Genomic DNA, 21,880 nt, shown 5'->3' with positions numbered 1-21,880 from the left:
TTACCTGACATATAATCTACATAGCAAGGAAGCACCGTATACTTTTATGGTAGAAATCAACATATGTCAGTCCTTTGCCTCAATCCATAACAAAAAACCAAAAGAGTAACTTGCATTACAATAACAACATCTCACATTTACTATACAGGGTGTGTCAAAAATAGGTATACATTTTCATTAACTTAATGAAGAACGGGAAGGAAGGAAGGAAAGTAGGAAGTCATGATGGAGCAAAGACGCAAGGAGGGAGGGACAAAAGGTAGAAAGTCAGAAGGAAATAAGGAAGAAGAAAGTTTAATGAAGGGCGAAAAGGTAGGAAGGAGTGATGAAAGGACATAAGAAAGGGAAGAAGGAAGCATGAAGAAAAAAAGCGTGGAAAAGCAAAGAAGATCGGAAGGAAGAAGCAAAGAAGGCCAAAAGAATAAAAGTGTGAAGGAAAAGGGCGAGGTCAGAAGAAGGCATGAAGGAAAGAAAGATGGCAGGAAGGAATCTAGCAAGGGATGAAGGAAAGAATGAAAACCTTTTTTTTAGCATGTGTTACATAAATAATTCGTATTTCACTTATTTAAGAAATTTTCATTTTAGAATTTATTACAAATGGCTTGCAGATTTTGTATTTTAAACTGTGGTTCACGTTAACAGAAAAGCACTTTTATGTACGTATTGCATGTTATTCTCTTACTGTACTTAATGTCTTACTAGCACAAACTAATTGCCTCCCAAATATGAATTTTGCATATTTCGTACCTTTGATTCTGGCGGCAAATATAAAAATGTCATTTCGACTTCATGATGATAAAACACAACATTAGGTTGAAGTTCGCAGGCATTTGATGTGCTTAACGTTGACATTCGCTATGTATGAAATCTAAACTGTAAATGTCCCAATAAAGCGGTGACGAAAGGTGCGAGGCAGAGTTCAAGGGTGAAACATTTACTTGGGGGGTAATTGTTTCCTCGTGTTTGGTCTAAAACCCGCTCAAAGGAACGGCTCCAACGCTCGCTAAAAGACGAAATAGCCGTCGAGGGTGCGACAACTTTTGAGGCCCCGGGACCAAGGGAATGACAAGAGTGAACTCTCCTTTTTGAACAATCAATCACGGCCCGAGACGTTAACGAGCCTTTGCGCCCGATCTTATTTGAAGGCTCCCGAACACGTTTTTTATCAGCGGGGTGGCCAGCCGAGCAGCGGGGGAGGAACATAAGAAAAGATTCCAAGGTCTTCAGTGCGGGTGACCCGCCAGGTAAGAAAACATCACTTTGAACGGGGGCTCGCCAGAGGAAAGTCACTCAACCGAAGCACAATTGCACACCGAGCTCGTCGGAACAACAAAGCCGATCCAAATTAAATGTTTTAAAGGAGACGTGCGACTTATTGTGTTCAAAACCATTTCCAGGTGTTTTAATATCTGTGATAAGCTTTCATGAAAATACTTTTAGGATCAAGAATGATAGTACACTTTACATCCTCTTTTCTTTTCTTTTTTTTTTTACCCTTAATTCCTGTCCTGTTTCAAGGGTATTGCAAAATTTGCTTCCAAAGGGTCACTGCTAGCAAACACAATACTTTTAATACGGCATCACATCTACAAGGACACAATCCAGATGTTAATACAACACTGTCTTGAAAAGAATGTGAGCAAACAGCTTGGGGAGTTAGCAGTTATTGACTTGGTACCGAGTCAGGTAACTAGCTAGCTAGCTAACTAGCGTGGCAAACATCGCTTCGCTTATGCTTTGACGTGATTTCACAAAGCGAAGATTCGCAGAAGACTATTCATTTTCTGAGAAATAAATACTTTTACTGTTGTAATACATTGTGACTTTATTTACAAAAATGCAACTGCTTATTATTTTTCTATGACCACTTAATGGAGCTACTATGTTGCGTCAAGGTTAGCATTAATCCATTAAGGCCGAGAGCGCGCAAACGCAGCAACAATTCTCCCCGGGAGAGCGGATGAGTCATTGTGTTTCGTTTGGACCAATTCTTGGTCTCTTAGCCAATCAAATGCATCAGAATATACACAAGAGGGTGACATATAGGCCTCCTAGCATGTCCTGGAATTTTATTTGAGTATTTATGGCTTACGCAGATTCCATTACCACTCGATTCCCCGAGGTTATTACAGCTATGCGCTCCAATGTTGAAGGTAAATATACCCACAGATGCGATATTTGTTTATAATAATAAACTTATGTTTGTGTGAACGCCACGAGGTGTAAAAGCTGTTTTGGAATCTGCTTCAGGAGCTGAGATATCAATTATTTTTAATATTGTTCGAAAACTTGACACACTGATGGAGGCAACGTTTCAGAAGAAGTTATCACCACGTTGGTATCTTGGCTGAACATTTGCGTACAGTAATTTCTGGACTATAAGCCGCGCTAGCTAAATTTGGGGAATACTCAAGTTTGTTACATATAAGCCGCACCCAACTGTAAGCCGCAGGTGTTTTAGTGGTTTTAGGGTTTCCGCTACTTGTATAATGCCGTTCTGTCTCCCCTACTGTACTTGGGCTCACTTGGTTTGTTTTGCTCTGCCTGACGCTCTTTTGCGCTTCCTTTATATTTCGCCCCCTTGTGATCTGATGGATAAGCCGCACCTTTGTATTAGCCGCACCTTTGTATTAGCCGCAGGGTCGAATGCAAGTGAAAAACATAGCGGCTTATAGTCCACAAATTACTGTACATTAGCCGTGCCGTTTAGGAAAAGCTAACGCTGATATCGCTGCTAACTAAGGCTAACTAACAAAGCCAACAGCTAAGTAGTGACAGCATTTCAGTGTATTTCAGCTGTCACTTGAAAACCGCAGATCTTTGCCTAGCCTAGATTCGAAATTACGTCGTTACAATACGGTAAATTTCATGCGTTGCCACGGTTTGGTTTTCACAGATTACGTTAGCGCAGCGGGGAATCGGTCCCTACAACCCCCAAATAGCATGAAAACACTGTACGAATAACCCGACTTATGATGTACATTATTCACAAGCTATTTTGAAAAGTTCTCTTTTTCATAATGTGTCTACCCCCTTTAAGGGTTCTCTCATCTGATTCTCAATTCACCTTCCTGTCAGGAAAGCCGCCCTCCTGACCCGGCCTCCTCCCCGCCACCCTGCATAGATGGCAGAATTAAGTGCCAGTTGGTGTTAGCTTGTTTTCTCTGCATCTCGCAGGAGACGTGCCTTTCCACGACGTGACCCTGTGAAGTGGAGAACGACGGCGGGGGGGAGGCAGCGCCGCGTGGCACGGCCGTAAAGGGGGCACTGGGTGGAGGGGAGGGAGGGAAGAATAACACTTTGGACTCGCACTGGTCTTGAACTTTTTGCCGGGCCGTTTGACTGCGCAGCGTGGTGCGCCTTCTGACAGGCAGGGGGAAAATGATGAGCAAAGAAGTATTTTTGTCCGCGGATTCACCGCATTCCTCGCCACTTCTCTCACCTCTCTGCCGGGCTCCCCGAGCGGTCGGCGCAACGCGGTCTGCGACTGATCCATCAAAGCCCCGCTTGAAGGAAATATGACCGCTGAACTTGATTTATTGCGTTTCTGAGGCCGCGTTTCACTTGAAAAACAACTTAAACTTGCGAGTGAAAAACTATTAAAAGAAATTACAATATTCATTCTGGTTCTTTTTTTTTTTGACCCCCGCCAGGGTAAGCAAGGTTTTCTTTGTCGTTATGCAAAATGAATCATTGACATTCAGCTTCGTTCCTCCGTGAATCAGGCATGAATCGTAATGACTCCAAATAAAACAGAGGTCTGCACTCAAGTCGCCGTAGCTCAGTTCAGATATGGACGGCTACATTAGCTTGTAGTGAACAAAGAAATTTGAATTGAGCTTTTTGGCAGTCTTGTTTTGTGCTGTTTGACAAGAACTGAGTAAAGATGTCGACTCCTACATTAGCAATTTGTGAAGAAAATAAGTGATTTGAATCATCAGTGACTCGGGTCGAGCATTTGTAAAGAAGTAGAGCTAGCCAAGCAGTTCCCTTGTTTTGGGATGACGGTACGGATTGTGCAGTCCTATTCTTAAACGGCGGAGCTGTGAACTTCTCTCTGGCTGCTAACCCGGAGGTCAACGGGTGAAAGGGTCAGGAGGAGCCAAGTGTTTGGGGAAGTCAATGTCTGTCTCACCACACGCTGACAAGAGACGTGCCCATCTGTTAAACAGGTTAACTTTGACTGGAGCCACTGGGAACAAATGATAATGTGCCCTAAGTGGATTACTGGGGGATTATGTGAATCATTGGTCACCGCTAATTGCTAGTTATTTATAGATATTTAGATCCTTTTTAGACGACCAAAGGGAAATGGATGTAAGATAACACAACGCATTCTGAAGTGGAGCCAACGCAAGTAAGTCAAGTCTTACTGGCTGCTTAGCTATGGAGAGGTTTGTGTGCACTTAGCTGTGTTTGAATGATATTCCAAGTACATTATTCGTTTGCATTTATTATATTGTGGTACAATATTTTACATCATGTTTATTATTTTTATTCATGTAATATTATCATATATCAGTGATGGGCAACCCCCCCAATTTTGCCACTACAGTGGAGCCTATTCAGACCCCCCCCCCCTCTATATATATATACGTGTGTACACAATACGTGTGTTGTTTTTTTTTGCTGGGGGAGCCAACCCCCATTTTTTGTGGAAAATGCACATTGTAGGTGTATCAGCGTTATTTGAAGATTTTTTGGGGATGTACAAAAAAAAATACAAATAAATAGAACTGTCAATGCATTTCAATGGCCGCCAATTATATGCGAATTTGAGCTATTCAGCAGGTGTCTACTGTATAGTTTTAAGTTGTAATATCACCATTCACCACTAGAGGCAGACACGGCTTAGTTGCACTCGTGCCAGGTCTTACCACAGCCATGTACTGCAACGCGAGTAGGCTTAATAATTAGTTTTACAGATTTGGATATGCAATGTAACATTGCCTTATTATTTGTTTGTCTTTTATTTTTATTTAATACAAGATTTATATTAGAATCGGTAAATTACCATTTTGTACTTATTTTCATTTGTATTTTGCTACGATTCCAATGCTAATATTCTTTACGTCACCTATTATATATTACTTTTTTTTTTTGTTGATTGTTAGCTAAGCAAAATCTTTTATTTGGGGGGTAATTTTCTCCTCTGAGTAATAAATTATTTTTAGTATTTGTCAAGTATTGTCTCCAAAGTTTTACAAAATGGGTGGACACGGCGCAAACTAGCCCTTTGCTACATTGCCTTGCTATTACTTCCTTCCTTCCTTCCTTCCTTCCCACTCATGTCCACGATTCATTTCTGATAAATGGCTGAAGGATGGATGGGCTGACAGAGGGCCGGACAATAATGGCTGATCTACAGGACACAAATGCAGCTACTGGGGAGATTTATGGCCTCCTGCGCACACGCACTCGACCAGTCCGGTAACCGATGAGATGATTTCTCATATCAGCGCCGGACCGAGGGGGGAAAAAAACGCTTCCTTTCTTGCATGGGACATTATTTATTTATTCGATGGTTTAAAGAAAGTGTGCCGCTAAACAGTGAGGTGGACGTAAATGCGGCAAAGATTGAGAGAAAGTCAAACTGTCCAGGTAGGAAAGTACGTTTTGGATGGAGGGCTATTGTATGTATTTTAGGAAAAAGTGAAGTAGGTTCATACTCAATAACATACAATGGTGTTTTCACCACAAATGACTTCAAATAACGATATCTGACAACCTTGGCATCACCAGTACAACTTTAATTCATGTCTAAATGGAAATGACATTTATTTCACTTTCTAATATTGTTGTTTGAAGAAAATGGACATTTTGGTTTGAATACTACAATATCATGTGATCTGACCAACCTTGATAAATGGACTTTTGATTTATTGAAAAAAAAAACTTTGCAGCCCTTTAAGATTTGAGCACTCCTGTATTAGACAGATGGACAATTTAAAATTTTATCAGTGCGTGCTGGCAGAAACGGCGAGCCAAATTTTGCAGAAGCGTTCTTGCGGGGAAAATCCACATCTGGTAGTCTTGCAATGGGATGTCAGTCACAAGCAGACCCACAAAATATCCCAAGAAGTCGTGCCCGAAAAAACAGCCAGTTTGCCAATTTCATCGAAATGCCGAACAGCAAATACGCGAGGCACATTCACTGCAGTAGACTTGGTAAGACTTGGAACTACAGTACAGTATGGAGCCATTAATCTTCTGTTTGTATATGCAGCAGTCTGTCGTAATCAATATCAAGATGCCACCCAAACAGTTCATGTTTGCTCAAAATGGGCCTTTAATTGGAAGGCCTGTTGTCGCTGTTTAGAAAAGAAGCGGCCATCAAAGAGTGGTTTAGCATCGCCTCCTCAATAGTGCGATGATGCGGCGGCCCATGCCACTCTCTCGGGGGTCCCTGATTAAAAACTGCTCTGGAGTCCCTTGCCTCCTGACCCTTCACCCTGGCTCCACTCCATCTCGATGCACGGGAAATTAATTAAAATTTCACACAGAAAGAGTGAGATCGTATCAACGACGAGGTGGGCTTGGAAATCAATCAAATCCCTCCCACCCAAACCCACTCAAGATGGCCGCTTGTGCGCTTCCTGTGCGAGGAATGGGCACTTCCTGCGCTGGGAGGGATGGCGGGAGGGGCCGGGCTAAATGACATCATCAATCACACACAGGAGAACAAACACACGCAAATGATTACATGCAGTAATTTAGCCCAGAGGAAAGTCTGTCCCTGCGTTTCCCTTTTTCTTGCTCACAATAAAATTACATTTGCATTAGCTGTGAAAGAATTTGGCCCAGATGATTTATGGAAGCAATCAACACTGCGCTAGCCAATCCCAGTGGTTCCCTGAAAAGTGTGTGTGCGTGTGTGTGTGTAGATTAGGTGGGGACGGCTTGGCTGAAAAGGAGCATAGCCAGACTCGGGGACCAAAGTGAGGGGAGAGGGGGGCGAAGCAGTCAGTCGAGGCCTGGCTGGAACAATCACACAGATTCTGCCTTTGATTAGATTAGCATTAAACAACACTCTGACAGATATGACAAATAGCAGCATTAGAGCCTGTCATTCTCGCCTCTATCTCACCGTACGTTCCGCCGTCGTACGCGGCCGACGATGCAGGGAAGGGGTTAAAGCGAGCGAGACGGCATAAAGCCAGATGGCAGGTACTATTTATTTGGCAAATTAAAGCTGATAAAATAAGAAAAGGAAAGCCTGGTAATGCGTCATTAATCAGATGTGGTTTTTTTGTATTACTGTGCAGTAAATCGAGAAAAACAAACCGTTATTATCAGCTGCCCTCGTGGCTTGAAAATAAATACACTGCATTTCCTTACGGAAATAAATCTAACAGTCAGTGTTGGTACGTCGTACAGAACCCGAATTTCTACGCAAGTTGGAACACTAAAATAAGCTAATTCAGTACTTATTGTAAGTCATAAAAACAAACCTGGCTGTCTCATCTTAACTCATTCACTGCCATTGACGGCTATAGACGTCAAAAATTCATTTGAACTATTTCTATTAGTATAACATTTGTTTCTACTTTTGTTAACAAGAGTATGAAAACCTATATTTTTTTATTGTACATTTAGAACAGATATAAAATTTGTGATTAATTGTGAGTTAACTAGTGAAGTCATGCGATTAATTACGATTAAAAATTGTAATCGCCTGACGCCCCGTATTTTTTATAATCTTTAAGTCGCGTCAGGCGATAATTTTCTTAAATTGTAATTAATTGCATGACTTCAATAGTTAACTCAAGATTAATCACACATTTTATATCTGTATTTCTAAAAATAAATTAAAAAATCTAGGTTTTCATACTCTTGCTAACTAAGGTGGAAAAAAATGTTAAACTAATAGAAATAGTTCAAATGAATTTTTGACGTTTATAACCGTCATTGGCAGTGAATGAGTTAATTTAAAAAAAATTATCCGTGGCAACCATCATAAACTGGTGACCCCCCTGTGAGTTAACTAGTGAAGTCATGCTATTAATTACGATTAAAAGTTGTAATCGCCTGACGCCCCGTATTTTTTATAATCTTTAAGTCACGTCAGGCGATAATTTTTTTAAATTGTAATTAATTGCATGACTTCAATAGTTAACTCAAGATTAATCACACATTTTATATCTGTATTTCTAAAAATAAAAAAAAAATCTAGGTTTTCATACTCTTGCTAACTAAGGTGGAAAAAAATGTTAAACTAATCGAAATAGTTCAAATGAATTTTTGACGTTTATAACCGTCAATGGCAGTGAATGAGTTAATTTAAAAAAAATTATCCGTAGCAACCCTCATAAACTGGTGACCCCCTGTGGGTCGAATACACATCAATGATCTGCTGGGTACACTGAAAGAATACCAACAAATAGATCCATAACAAGTTCAGAGTTCAGAGACGCCATCGTTGAGCTCATTTGAGCTTCGCTGCTAACAAAAACAGCAGCGCCTTACGCATAATCCAGTAACCACATAGTTTTATTAAATGAATAAAAGATTTTGACACCTTTAACCCCTGGGCGTTATTTGTCCATTTTTTGGCTTTTTGTTGGTTCTGACCAAGCCATTCCAAAATAAAATAATGCCCAGGGGTTAAATAGGCCCCTCCCTTTCTTGGTAGACACTAACCATTTAAGTCAATTGAATATAATAAGTTCATTGTGTGAATGTCCTATTTTAACTCTGTTTTGCGACCCAAAAACCACCTTCAAATTCACATAAAGAAAAAAATGGCAGTAGCGCTAGTGAGTTTGAGCAAATTTGACCTCTGTTGCCAACTAAAAAAAAACAAGATCACTTTTAGGGGGGGGGGGGGAGAAACAGGTAGAATGATAATAAATTGCGGAGTCTATTTGATGTCTGTTGCTAACCAATACAGGAGCAAGTGTGATTGATATTTGACCTCTGTTGCTAACTTAAAAAACAGCACCAATGCACGTAAACAATATCTTAGAGAGAATCTTTGCAAAAGATCACTTTTAGGGAAAAAAACAAAAAACGATAATAAATTGCGGAGTCTATTTGATGTCTGTTGCTAACCAATACAGGAGCAAGTGTGATTGATATTTGACCTCTGTTGCTAACTTAAAAAAACAGCACCAATGCACGTAAACAATATCTTAGAGAGAATCTTTGCAAAAGATCACTTTTAGGGAAAAAAACGAAAAACGGTAATAAATTGCGGAGTCTATATGATGTCTGTTGCTAACCAATACAGGAGCAAGTGTGATTGATATTTGACCTCTGTTGCTAACTTAAAAAAACAGCACCAATGCACGTAAACAATATCTTAGAGAGAATCTTTGCAAAAGATCACTTTTAGGGAAAAAAACAAAAAACGATAATAAATTGCGGAGTCTATTTGATGTCTGTTGCTAACCAATACAGGAGCAAGTGTGATTGATATTTGACCTCTGTTGCTAACTTAAAAAAACAGCACCAATGCACGTAAACAATATCTTAGAGAGAATCTTTGCAAAAGATCACTTTTAGGGAAAAAAACGAAAAACGGTAATAAATTGCGGAGTCTATATGATGTCTGTTGCTAACCAATACAGGAGCAAGTGTGATTGATATTTGACCTCTGTTGCTAACTTAAAAAAACAGCACCAATGCACGTAAACAATATCTTAGAGAGAATCTTTGCAAAAGATCACTTTTAGGGAAAAAAACAAAAAACGATAATAAATTGCGGAGTCTATTTGATGTCTGTTGCTAACCAATACAGGAGCAAGTGTGATTGATATTTGACCTCTGTTGCTAACTTAAAAAAACAGCACCAATGCACGTAAACAATATCTTAGAGAGAATCTTTGCAAAAGATCACTTTTAGGGAAAAAAACAAAAAACGATAATAAATTGCGGAGTCTATTTGATGTCTGTTGCTAACCAATACAGGAGCAAGTGTGATTGATATTTGACCTCTGTTGCTAACTTAAAAAAACAGCACCAATGCACGTAAACAATATCTTAGAGAGAATCTTTGCAAAAGATCACTTTTAGGGAAAAAAACGAAAAACGATAATAAATTGCGGAGTCTATTTGATGTCTGTTGCTAACCAATACAGGAGCAAGTGTGATTGATATTTGACCTCTGTTGCTAACTTAAAAAAACAGCACCAATGCACGTAAACAATATCTTAGAGAGAATCTTTGCAAAAGATCACTTTTAGGGAAAAAAACGAAAAACGATAATAAATTGCGGAGTCTATTTGATGTCTGTTGCTAACCAATACAGGAGCAAGTGTGATTGATATTTGACCTCTGTTGCTAACTTAAAAAAACAGCACCAATGCACGTAAACAATATCTTAGAGAGAATCTTTGCAAAAGATCACTTTTAGGGAAAAAAACAAAAAACGATAATAAATTGCGGAGTCTATTTGATGTCTGTTGCTAACCAATACAGGAGCAAGTGTGATTGTTATTTGACCTCTGTTGCTAACTTAAAAAAACAGCACCAATGCACGTAAACAATATATTAGAGAGAATCGTTGCAAAAGATCACTTTTAGGGAAAAAAAAGAAAAACGGTAATAAATCCCGGAGTCTATATGATGTTTGTTGCTAACCAATACAGCAGCAACTGTGAAATTTGACTTCTGTTGCTAACTAAAAAACAGCACCAACGCACGTAAACAATATCTCAGAGTGTCTTTGCACAAGATTACTTTTTGGAAAAAACAAAACAGGTACAAGGGTAATAAATTGCGGAGTCCATTTGACGTCTGTTGCTAACCAATACAGCCGCAAGTGAGAAATCTTGCCACATAAAAGGTGCATTATGTGAAGACCATGTTTATGTTCTCCACTATACAATGTTTTTAATTTTAGTTTTAAATTCCAGTTGTAATATTGTTTGATATCACGAGCATTGTTTAATTTTCTAAAAACACTTCCCTCATCTGCAGTTTGGGTATTGAAATTCCCTTGCAAACCGTTTGTGGAAATATGCCAAGTGCTGCAGAGCACAATTAACAAAATGGTAGGCAAATCGCTGTATTGGATTCAAATCGACAACAGTAACAAAGCACCCATCGGAAGCGTGATGCTAATCGGCTATCCCGCAATGACGCTATTGACACCGGCCGTCATCGATCCGCCCCACGCCTGCTTATGATCCTGGAATTAGTATTCATGAATGTGGCGGCAGGCTAAATAAACTTGGCAACAGAAGCGTCCGGGAGACAAGGGCCAATCAATGCAAAGCACTATCAAATGGACATTATCCCTCCTCGTCGGTTCGGGCCCACAAGAGGCACCGGGGGCCGAGGTCAAAGGGGAGGTGGACGGGTCGCCCACCCTTGACCCGTGTGGCCGATATCTGCAAGCAGAGGTGCCTTCGATCCGGTTTCTCGGCCCGCGTTGGGGGGGGACGGGACCAGAGCGGGAATGGAGAGATAAGTGACTGGATGGCTCTGCGAGTCCTGACTCTCTTGTTGTTGTTGTTGTTGTTGTTGTGGTGGATTTAGTGCACTCAAGGTGAGGCAGATAAATCAAAACTACGGCAGAGGGCATCTGAGAGAAGAGATAAAGATGCGAGACTTGCCTGTGAACACAGAAGCATGACGAGCTCCACCACTGAACTGCTGGACTTCATGCACACCAGGCCTGGGGGAAATACAACAAGACAGAGAGTTGGTGGTGGTTCGACAAAATTAATGTCGTATGTTTCAAGTGAGCAGTGTAGTCGAGTCCGTCAGGGTTTGGAACAGTACAAGCAGAATGGGGTTGCACTTTCACCACATTTATGCAATACTGGCGGGTATTGGATCATTTTTCTTTAGTCGACTATTGAGAAAATTGAAGATGACAATTAGATATTTGGAGGAAACAAAGGAAACAAAAGCCCCATTTCATTAAGACCTACCAGTAAGCTGCAGGTATAACTCTTTGAAACCGATTTCAGTTGATCCTCAAAAGTGTAATTTTGTGGTGAGAAGGTTAAAATAATAAATAAATAAATAAAAATAAAATGACATCATTTGGAGTGATCAGGTAAAAAAAAAAATAAAGTGGTGGAAAATGGGTGAGACCAGATAAAATAAATGAATAATAATAAATAAATACATACATAAATAGATGGAAATAAAATGGCATTATTTGGAGTGACCAGGATAAAAAAATATTAAAATTAAAATTAATAAATAATCTGTTTTTTTTTTTTGTAGTGACTAGGTAAAATTAAATTGAAAATAGTGGTAAAATTTGGATTGCCTGGGTATGAAATGAATCAATAAATACCAATAAAATGGTGTAATTTTTAGAGACCAAGTTTAAAAAAAATAATAATTAAGTGTTAACTCTTTGACTGCCAAAAACGTTAAATAATGTTTAGTAAAATCCTATGGAGGAGTGCCAAAGACGTTAAAAGACGTTTGTTTCAAAACAGAGGTGAAACTAGCCATTTTCTATTGTTGATTACTCAAAAACGGAATAAGGTAGAAACAACTTTTTTTTTCTGATGAAAGATGAGAGTCCAATCTTTCATTTGGTAGTATGTGTGTTTCCATAGTCCAAACACATAATTTTCTGTGGACCTTGAAAGATCAGTCAAAAGATCAGTCAAAATGCTTAAATCGGCTGGCACCCACGGCATCCCTTTTCTGAAAACGTCTGGCAGTCAAAGAGTTAAAGGTCGGCATACAGTCAGAAAAAAAGTGTTACGTTTTACAGCGACTCATAAAATAAATGAATACATTTGTACAATTTGGAGTTCAACTTAATAAATAAATACAAACATTATTATAAGTAAAATAGATAAATAAATAAATGTGCTCCGAAAGCCAACCAAAACTTGAAGTTCAAACCCTTAATGCGCATGAGTTTTTTTGTTTGCATTTTATGTTGTTCTTTGTGTTGCTGTCAAAGGAGCTAGCAAAAAAAAGAAAAGTGTGACAGCAACAACACAACCTTACGGCAACATAGGAGAGAGCTCATGAATGAGAATCTTGTCAAAAAAAAGCTCGTTCCTGTTCAACTCTCAGGGCATCTTAGAATGAGTACGCTGACTTTATTCCAGATTTATTCCACAGCGATTAACCTGTTTGACTGTTCAAAACACTTAAGACTCAAACAGTCATAAAATAGCAAAACCATCCTGCTAAGTGCTTGGAGAAAACAGTTCATGCAGCGCTTCATCGTAAAAAGTATTAGCTAACATCGTACCATCTGCAAGGGCGCGCCGAGTATTGATGTGACTAATGAGCTGACATGATGCTAATGTAAACTAATACATATTTGAGCTTTGTATTACAGGTCCAACTTGGGCCGGCATATGTCCCCTATTGATCCCTAATGGCCAAGCAAGGGGACATTTGAAGAGATCAAGGGGGCCACTGAAGTGTCCAAAAGCCCAGACGAAGAGATGGGACGTGGACATGTACAAACACACCCCTCCCCCCTGCTTGCCTTCTACACGCTCGCCCCCGACCCCCTCCTGCAACTATCAATCAACTTTCCATTTTGTTTGGTGGCAGCAGACATCCCAAACACTGCTATTAGGGGCCTGGCCTCTGACCCGGGGCCCCTGGAAACCTTCAAGGGCTGCTACCGGCTCATCACGCTACTGCGTTAAAGGCAGCTTAAGCAGCAGGGACGAGCCCGAATCTGCATGGTTGCGATTTTTTGGGGAATCCGATCCTTGCCTCATAAGAATTAGCCGCGGAATTCGACATAGCAAAAACATTCGTCACAAAGCTGCATGTGCAAATTTGTTGATAGAAATGATGAGGGGAAAAAAAGATTGTGAACTAATGCTGCATTGCAGAGATGTCTGAAATGTTGAACCTCCCAATAGTAAAATTGTATTGAAATGCCGAAAAGTTGGATTTGCTCTCTCATATGATAATGCCCACTACCACGAACAGCGGAACTGTTTTTAAACCAACAAACCCAAAAATTTAGACCTGTCATCCGCCATTTTTTTTGGGTTGCCATACAATCGCAATGCATCCAAGTCAAACATTTTCAACATTCCCAGCGGTCTTGAACGCATCATAAGACTTTGGCATCATACTCAGTAGAACTGTTTTTAAACCAACAAACCCAAAAATTTAGACCTGTCATCCGCCATTTTTTTTTGGGTTGCCATACAATCGCAATGCATCCAAGTCAAACATTTTCAACATTCCCAGCGGTCTTGAACGCATCATAAGACTTTGGCATCATACTCAGTAGAACTGTTTTTAAACCAACAAACCCAAAAATTTAGACCTGTCATCCGCCATTTTTTTTGGGTTGCCATACAATCGCAATGCATCCAAGTCAAACATTTTCAACATTCCCAGCGGTCTTGAACGCATCATAAGACTTTGGCATCATACTCAGTAGAACTGTTTTTAAACCAACAAACCCAAAAATTTTGACCTGTCATCCGCCATTTTTTTGGGGTTGCCATACAATCTCAATGCATCCAAGTCAAACATTTTCAACATTCCCAGCGGTCTTGAACGCATCATAAGACTTTGGCATCATACTCAGTAGAACTGTTTTTAAGCCAACAAACACAAAAATTTAGACCTGTCATCCGCCATTTTTTTGGGGTTGCCATACAATCTCAATGCATCCAAGTCAAACATTTTCAACATTCCCAGCGGTCTTGAACGCATCATAAGACTTTGGCATCATACTCACTGGTGCCCTCGATGAGGAGCTCCTGTCCGTGACTGCCCAACAGGGTCCGGGAGAGGAACGGAGCAAAGTCCACAAAGATCTCTCTGAGGAGGGGTGCCGTCTTCTCCAACGTATGTTCCAAACGCTCAGAGATGCTACAAAATGATCAACCGGAGGACATGACGTGCAAAATGTCAGGCAACGAGTTCAAGGCCATGTTTTTTTTGTTTTGTTTTTAAATGGGGAACACTTGAATCAATATAAAAATGTTATTTACATGAATGTGTGTGTGTGTGTGTGTGTGTGTGTGTGTAAGAAATGGGGAAAAAACAATAAGATGAATCACCTCATATTGGGGGCCGTGTGTTGGGTCACAGGGGAGAGCGAAGGGACAGATGGCAAGCTAGCGCTAGCTGGAACCTGGTCACCTGCTGCAGGGGGAAATCATAGAACTCTGTTATTAGTCTGGACTCACACTTACACACGCACGCACACACACACACACACACACACACACACACACACTCAAGGCAATACATTATACGGCCAGCGAAGCGCCATAAACCGGCGTGGAAACATGCCTCTTACGAAATCATACAATGGCTTCCATTCAAATGCTGGAAGAGTGGGGAGGGGGCGATTTATGGAGGAGCAGGGCAAGTGGGGGTACAAGTATAATTTTTATGGTTAAGATAGCAGATGATGTACTCCGGGCACAATACGTCTTCCTTATCAATTTACAATTCAGAGCTTTTCATGATGGAGGCCTCTAAATTACATACTTAGAGCCTGGTAATGTTTCACTGTCACTCGCTTAGCAGGCGCTCCCCCCCCCCCCCCCCCCGCCCGCCGCCCCCAGTGCCGGGAAATAAGGTTGCACAATTTGGGAACTGACCTAAATAAAAAGTATTAGTATTTTTGCTTTTAACTGGTATTTGTGTACTATGGTGACCTTTATGGTGAAGACGGAAAAAAATAATAATAATCGGATGACCACAAATCACAGAAACTGATTTTTAATTTATTTTTTTTTCTGGACAGAAACTGAATTTAAAGCCACATAGTGGTAGCACAGTGTTTCTTCTCTACCCTGGTGTGCTCAGCACAATATGTTAAGGAGGAAAAATATGATGGTGACCATAAATCACAGAAAGATTTTATGATACAGCGGTACTACAGTGACAACAGTGGTAATGGGGACTGTGTTTTGGTAGTTCAGTAGAATATGTCCAAAAAAAAAAAGGAAAACTAGGACTATAAATCACAGAAATAGAACGTAATGTGACGTGATATTAGCATTGAAACAAAAGAGGCAGTTGTTCTCGGTCATTAGTACAAGATGGTGAAAATTAACCCTATGATAGCCGCAAATTACAGAAATGGAACTTACTGCGACATAGTAGTAGCTTACAGCGATGTGATTTGACCAAAGTGAAATTATCTGAAAATTTAGCCGGGGGTCTGGGGGCCGCTGGCACCCAGCTAGGTCCAGGGCAGTGTCCTGGTGGGGGGACAAGAGGGGCTTCCCGGAGCTCATGGGTTTTCCGTGTTTTTCAGTACTTTCAATGCACTCACATGACAAAGAAATAGACAAAACAACAGCATAAATTTTCAATGTATATTGAACTATCCCATATAAAATGGCAGTTTTAGTCAACTCAAAATCAGTCACATTCAAAAACATTGGACTGCCTTTGCTTTTAAAAACTATCACTGAGAATATCATCATATCTAACTAATGTGGTTACTTAGTTAACACAAAAATAATGTTGAAGAGTTCAAATTTCATGAACAAATAATTGTATCATGACCAAATGAAAAGTAACTCATATTAGAGCATACCACAAATGTCTTTGTTATAGCAGAAGATGTTATCTGTCGGAGTCATGTGCATACACAATGAACTACTTAAAAAAAAAAATAATAATAATTTTTTTTTTGGGGGGAGAGATAAAAAAAAGCGGAATTCTGCGAATTAGCGGAAAAATCACATCCCTGTAGCTTAATGATGACAACTGTAGAAGCAACTCTTTCTTGGCTGCTCAGTACAATATAAAAATATGATGGGCGCCATAAATCACATAAATTTTAATCATTGCGATGTAGTGGTCGCGTAGTGACGATGATGGTAGAAGCAACTACGTGTATGTCCTGGCCGCTCAGTCCAATATATAGAAAAAAAAATAAAAATAAAGATATAATGGTGACCATAAATTAGGGAAATTTAAACTATTATGACATAGTAGAAGCAATTTTGTCCTGGCTGCTCAGTAAAATATAACAAAAACAGACAAATATAATGAGACAATAAATCATGGAATTATTGAGGTACAGTAGCTCTTTGACTGCCAAAAACGTTAAATAACGTTTAGTAAAATCCTAGGGAGGAGTGCCAAAGACGTTAAAAGACGTTTGTTTCAAAACAGAGGTGAAACTAACCATTTTCTGTTGTTGATTACTGAAGAACGGAATAAGGTAGAAACAAACTTTTTTTTTCTGATGAAAGATGAGAGTCCAATCTTTCATTTGGTAGTATGTGTGTTTCCATAGTCCAAACACAACATTTTCTATGGACCTTGAAAGATCAGTCAAAATGCTTAAAATCGGCTGGCACTGGGGACAACCCGTTTCTGAAAACGTCTGGCAGTCAAAGAGGTAGTAGCGACGACAATGGCGGTAGAAGAAATGATGTCATGGCTGCTCAGTGCAATATAGAAAAAAGGACAAATATGACGCTGACCCTAAAGCACGGAAATCACAATTATTGGAGCAGAGTGGTGGTGTGGTGAGGACAAAGGTAGAAGCAGCCCGGTCCTGGTTGACCAGTACAATATGGCATAAAAAGGAAAAATATGATGGTGGTCATAAATCACAGGGGGGGGGGGGCAATATGTAGCAGTGCTGTACTGATGATTGTGGTAGGAGCGCTTCTGTTTATAATATTAACAGTGGTGACCATAAATCACGTACATAACACAAATGAATGCAATGTAGCGGTAAAATAACAGAAGTAGATGAGTCTGCGTCCTGAATAGCATTGATATGATGGCAAAGAGGGAAAATATGATGATGGACATAAATCACATAAATGGAACTTATTGCAACATTAACAGTAGCAGAGCGATCAAAGATGTAGACGAGTCCCTGTAAATTGCAAAAAAGGAAGAAAAAAAAAAACGACGACTGACATAAATCACGGAAACTGAAATTATTACGATGTAGCATTGAACAAACAAAACAAGCAGCCTCGATTTCGCCACTTATTGGGTCATCGCATAGCAATTTAAGCCCAGCGGGGCTGCTTTTTCGAACCGTTTTGGTCTAAAAGCTGCTTTACGACATCATTGCGCATTGAGACAGGGGCAGCACGCGCGCTACATAGGCAACGTTTGATTGATCCGCCAGTAAATGGGCCTCCCCGCTCCTCGTAAATAAGCTAATGCGCGCTTGAATATGGAGGAGCAAGAGGAGGATTACACTCCTTGCTTGTTTTTTCAGCCGGGACGGTCTCCAAGAAGGGATAACTACTCGGGAATGACGTGTGTGATGTGGTTTGGGATGAATGTGTGTGTGCGTGTGTGTGTGTGTGTGTGTATATATGCTGTTAAGTGAGATGAAGTAGAGCCGATTGAAAACAAAGAGGCCTAAATGAATGTCGTCCGCCTCAGTCCTCTGTCATTATATTAAATTTGACTTCTAGTTTAGATTTTATGCACTCCAAAAAATTTAAACAAAATCTAAGAAACTACTGTGACCGCCCAATCACATAGCATTTTACTTAACAGGGCAGGAAACTGTATCTGATAAGTCAAAATGGACTCACCAACGAGCAAATAAAGGATAAATAAATGACAAATCTATAATCTGTGTTGTACTGGTGTCTAAGTCATTTTCTGTTGAAAAAATGACTTTCATAATGATGCAAGCCAAACAAAAATGAAAACAAATAAATACATTTAAAAATACTGGAAATACATAACATTTTATAAATTGTATAAATATAAAGGAAATTAAGTAAATAAAAGTTTTAAAAAAAAAACGTACACCTATAATTCATCATAATTCTATAATACGAATATTCATTGTAATAAAATGTCAGTTTTTAATCAAAGAAAGTGCCTTTTTAAGCCAAAATTAAATGTACAGTAAATTCTGGACTATAAGCCGCTACTTTTTTCACTTGTATTCGACCCTGCGGCTAATACAAAGGTGCAGCTTTTCCATCAGATCACAAGGGGGCGCACTATAAAAGTTAGCGCAAGCAAACCAAGTGAGCCCAAATACAGTAGCAGAGACAGAACGAGAGCGAGACAATTTGCGCCGTCCCCTCATTATGGAAACGAAAGTAGCGGGAAAGCGATGCAGTAACATTAAAACCCCTGCGGCTTACAGTCGGGTGAGTTGTGTAACAAACTCCAGTATTCTCCAAATTTAGTGCGCCTTATAGTCCAGAAATTACTGTAATATAAAGCAGATTATAAATGTTTTATTAAAAATGAAAAGTATTAAATCGTCTATTGCTGTATTAAATATAATCTAAACCAATTTATTCATTATTTCGTAACCAATTCTGAGTTCATGGACAATTTGGTATTTTTATTTCACATAATTCTATTTACTGTTTTTTCATTTACTGAATTTTGGCACCAAAACACCCTTTTTAGTTGTTGTCTTTCTATTAGCATTTTCATATGTTTTTGTTTTTCAAAAATGTTCTAAATATATAATTAATATTTGAACATGAATCACTGAGCTGGAGCTTTGTGTGATTAAGTGTCGTACTGGTACGTGTACTTAGGCCTTAGATAAGCACATTATGCTACACAAGCCGCGCAAAAGCGTAGCATTGTTGAATAAATATTGATTTGTTGTTAAGCCAAGTCATTCAGTCTGCACCCTGCATGCCCTCTGTGTGTGTGTGCGTGCGTATCTACTGACCGTCTGCAGAGCTGCTGGTCTGTGATGTATCTCCAGACGAAACCACAGCCACGGCATCAGCGGGCGTCACAGCGGGCGCGCTGGGCGGAACGGGGGCGGGGGCGGGGGTGGCAACGGCGGCGGAGGCGGTAGGCACCTGAGATGTCACGCCCGTTTTCTTGGGCGCAAGGACGACGCTCCTGCGTGACAAAAACACAACAGTCACATCAATGTATACATAAGAACATAAGCATGGTAAAAAGATGACAAAATGAAAGATATCAATGCGCGACGATGCATAAATTCTCAATCAGTGGAAAGCTTTTACAATCTCGTTTTTTTTCCTTATTTATTCACTGTCAATGACAAGTATACTTGTTTTTCAATGGGGATGAGAGAACATGAGTCGCTTCAGAGAATCAAGGGATTAACTGCTTCAGCTTTTTTTGCTGCTGATACCCACTACCCCCCCACCCCCCCAAAAAAAGCAAAAAAGCATCCCTACAGTTGAGAGTTAAGTGATGTGACTTGAGCGAGTGCGGTTGAAACGGCAGCCGGGGAAGCGGGCGGCACGCTGCAGATAAGTCGTCAGTCTGGAGCAGGGCTCTGACAGACCACTGGCCATATCAAAGGGAGGCTGGCCCTGCTTATCAGTGCTGACACAGGGGAAGCAGAGCCTAATCACTGACTGCTGCTGCTGCTGATGCTGACACACACACACACACATGCTTGCAGATGTACGGTCAAACATGCAATGCACATGTTTAAGTACAGTGGAAGCAGAATGAGACCAAAGGCTAAGACTTGTCTTGAAGCAATTGACGCATGGCGTCGGCGAAGCGAGCATGAGTCAACCCTGGCTAGCCAGATTAGCACAGAGGGTAGTAAATACAGTACACAAGTTTAACCAGTCTACTTGAATTGAACGCAAGAAGCTGGCCGGGTTGGCAGGCAAGCTATTGGGAGATTTTAACCAGGCTTGTAAAGTTATAACACAGGCTAGCAAATGTAGCCTAGGTGTTTACACACGCAAGTTTGCCCGCAGTTGGCTGAGCATCACGCAAGCTAACACAGACTCGTCGTGCTAGCTGGCAGGCTAGTAAGGAATAGATAGCCGAAGAGTTTATACTAGCTAGCCAATGTAGTAAACAGGCTAGCAAATATGGCACAAACTCTAGGTTTATTTACACGAGTCAATTTAGCACGCAGGGTAACAAAGATAGCACACAGGCTAGCAAATTTACCACAAGTTAACACGGGGGTAGCCAAGTTTTCCAGTTTATGACATCCGTTATTTACAATCCTACAATCTGCAACAAATTTGTTGTTTTTCATTTTGCGTCTTACTATTTATTTAGGGTCATCCATTTTGCGACATATTGGTTACTTACAGTCCATTTTGTGACATATTCATTATGTGACATTTCCAGTCATCCATTTTGCGACATACCCATTATTTGCAGTCCTGCATATTATGATATGAACGTTCCTCCATTTTGCATTGATTCCTTTTGTGACACTTTTTTTCTTTCAGTCCTCCATTTTGCGAAATATCAGTTCTTTACGGTGCTTTTTTTTTTTTAGTTAGTGGAATTGCAAGGTTGGAATCAATCAGTTTTGCTGACTGGAAGAAGGCCGCAGATATTATTTGCGAACCTTTGCTTCCGTTCAGATAACCACAACGCAGGATGGCCCAATCCCGATGGAAAGAAGACACAACTGCCTGAACGTACACGCTATATTAAAAAAAAAAAAAAAAAAGCACAAAAAGAGTGCATAAATAGAGTATGTGTGTTTATGTGGAGCCTTCCATCTGCTTGTAAAGGAACCAGTAAATTATTCAGCAGGTCATTAGCCACACTTATCATGAGTGAGCCGTCCTGGACGATTAATCAGACGTCAGCAATGGCAGCCAGCCACAACGCAGGAGGCCCAAGGTGTGTGTGTGTGTGTCTAAGCGTGTGTATTATTTAAATGTTTTAACCTGTTATGTATGCGTGAATGAAATGTGTTCTAGTAATTGCCGCAACTTCAGGTAAAGAGAAGGCATTTGTGTGTGTGCATTTTATAACATTTTCATTGTTTTTTTTTTTCATTATTTTACAGAAATCGTTTTTGTGATATTTATAGTCCTCGATTTTACAAATGTTACAGTGTTCCATATTAGTTACAGTCTTGTATTTTGCAACATTTTTGTCATTTGCAAATCTTCAACTATGAGTTGTATTCATTATTTTACAGTCTTCTACTTTGTGACATATTCGTTATTTAAACTGCTTCATTTTGTTGCACATTTGTTATTTACACTACTGAATTTTTGACATGTTTCTCATAGTCCTC

At 40.0% G+C, this 21,880-nt stretch overlaps 1 protein-coding gene across 10 annotated transcripts in view; it reads right to left on the bottom strand.

The window, feature by feature from the left end:
• The window catches only part of lrba (LPS-responsive vesicle trafficking, beach and anchor containing), a 218,242-nt gene that overhangs the window by 135,989 nt on the left and 60,373 nt on the right, over positions 1-21,880 (bottom strand). For all 10 annotated transcript variants that reach the window (XM_077569992.1, XM_077569995.1, XM_077569997.1 and 7 more), the window contains exons 30-33: positions 19,562-19,740; positions 14,970-15,054; positions 14,645-14,778; positions 11,559-11,620 (exon numbers count right to left, since the gene is read on the bottom strand). In XM_077569992.1, the coding sequence (XP_077426118.1) occupies positions 11,559-11,620; positions 14,645-14,778; positions 14,970-15,054; positions 19,562-19,740 (460 nt within the window). The remainder of the gene's footprint in view (positions 1-11,558; positions 11,621-14,644; positions 14,779-14,969; positions 15,055-19,561; positions 19,741-21,880) is intronic.

This window comes from Vanacampus margaritifer, chromosome 7 (assembly GCF_051991255.1).
Source record: "Vanacampus margaritifer isolate UIUO_Vmar chromosome 7, RoL_Vmar_1.0, whole genome shotgun sequence".
NCBI lineage: Eukaryota > Metazoa > Chordata > Actinopteri > Syngnathiformes > Syngnathidae > Vanacampus > Vanacampus margaritifer.
This window is presented reverse-complemented; position numbering and strand designations above follow the sequence as displayed.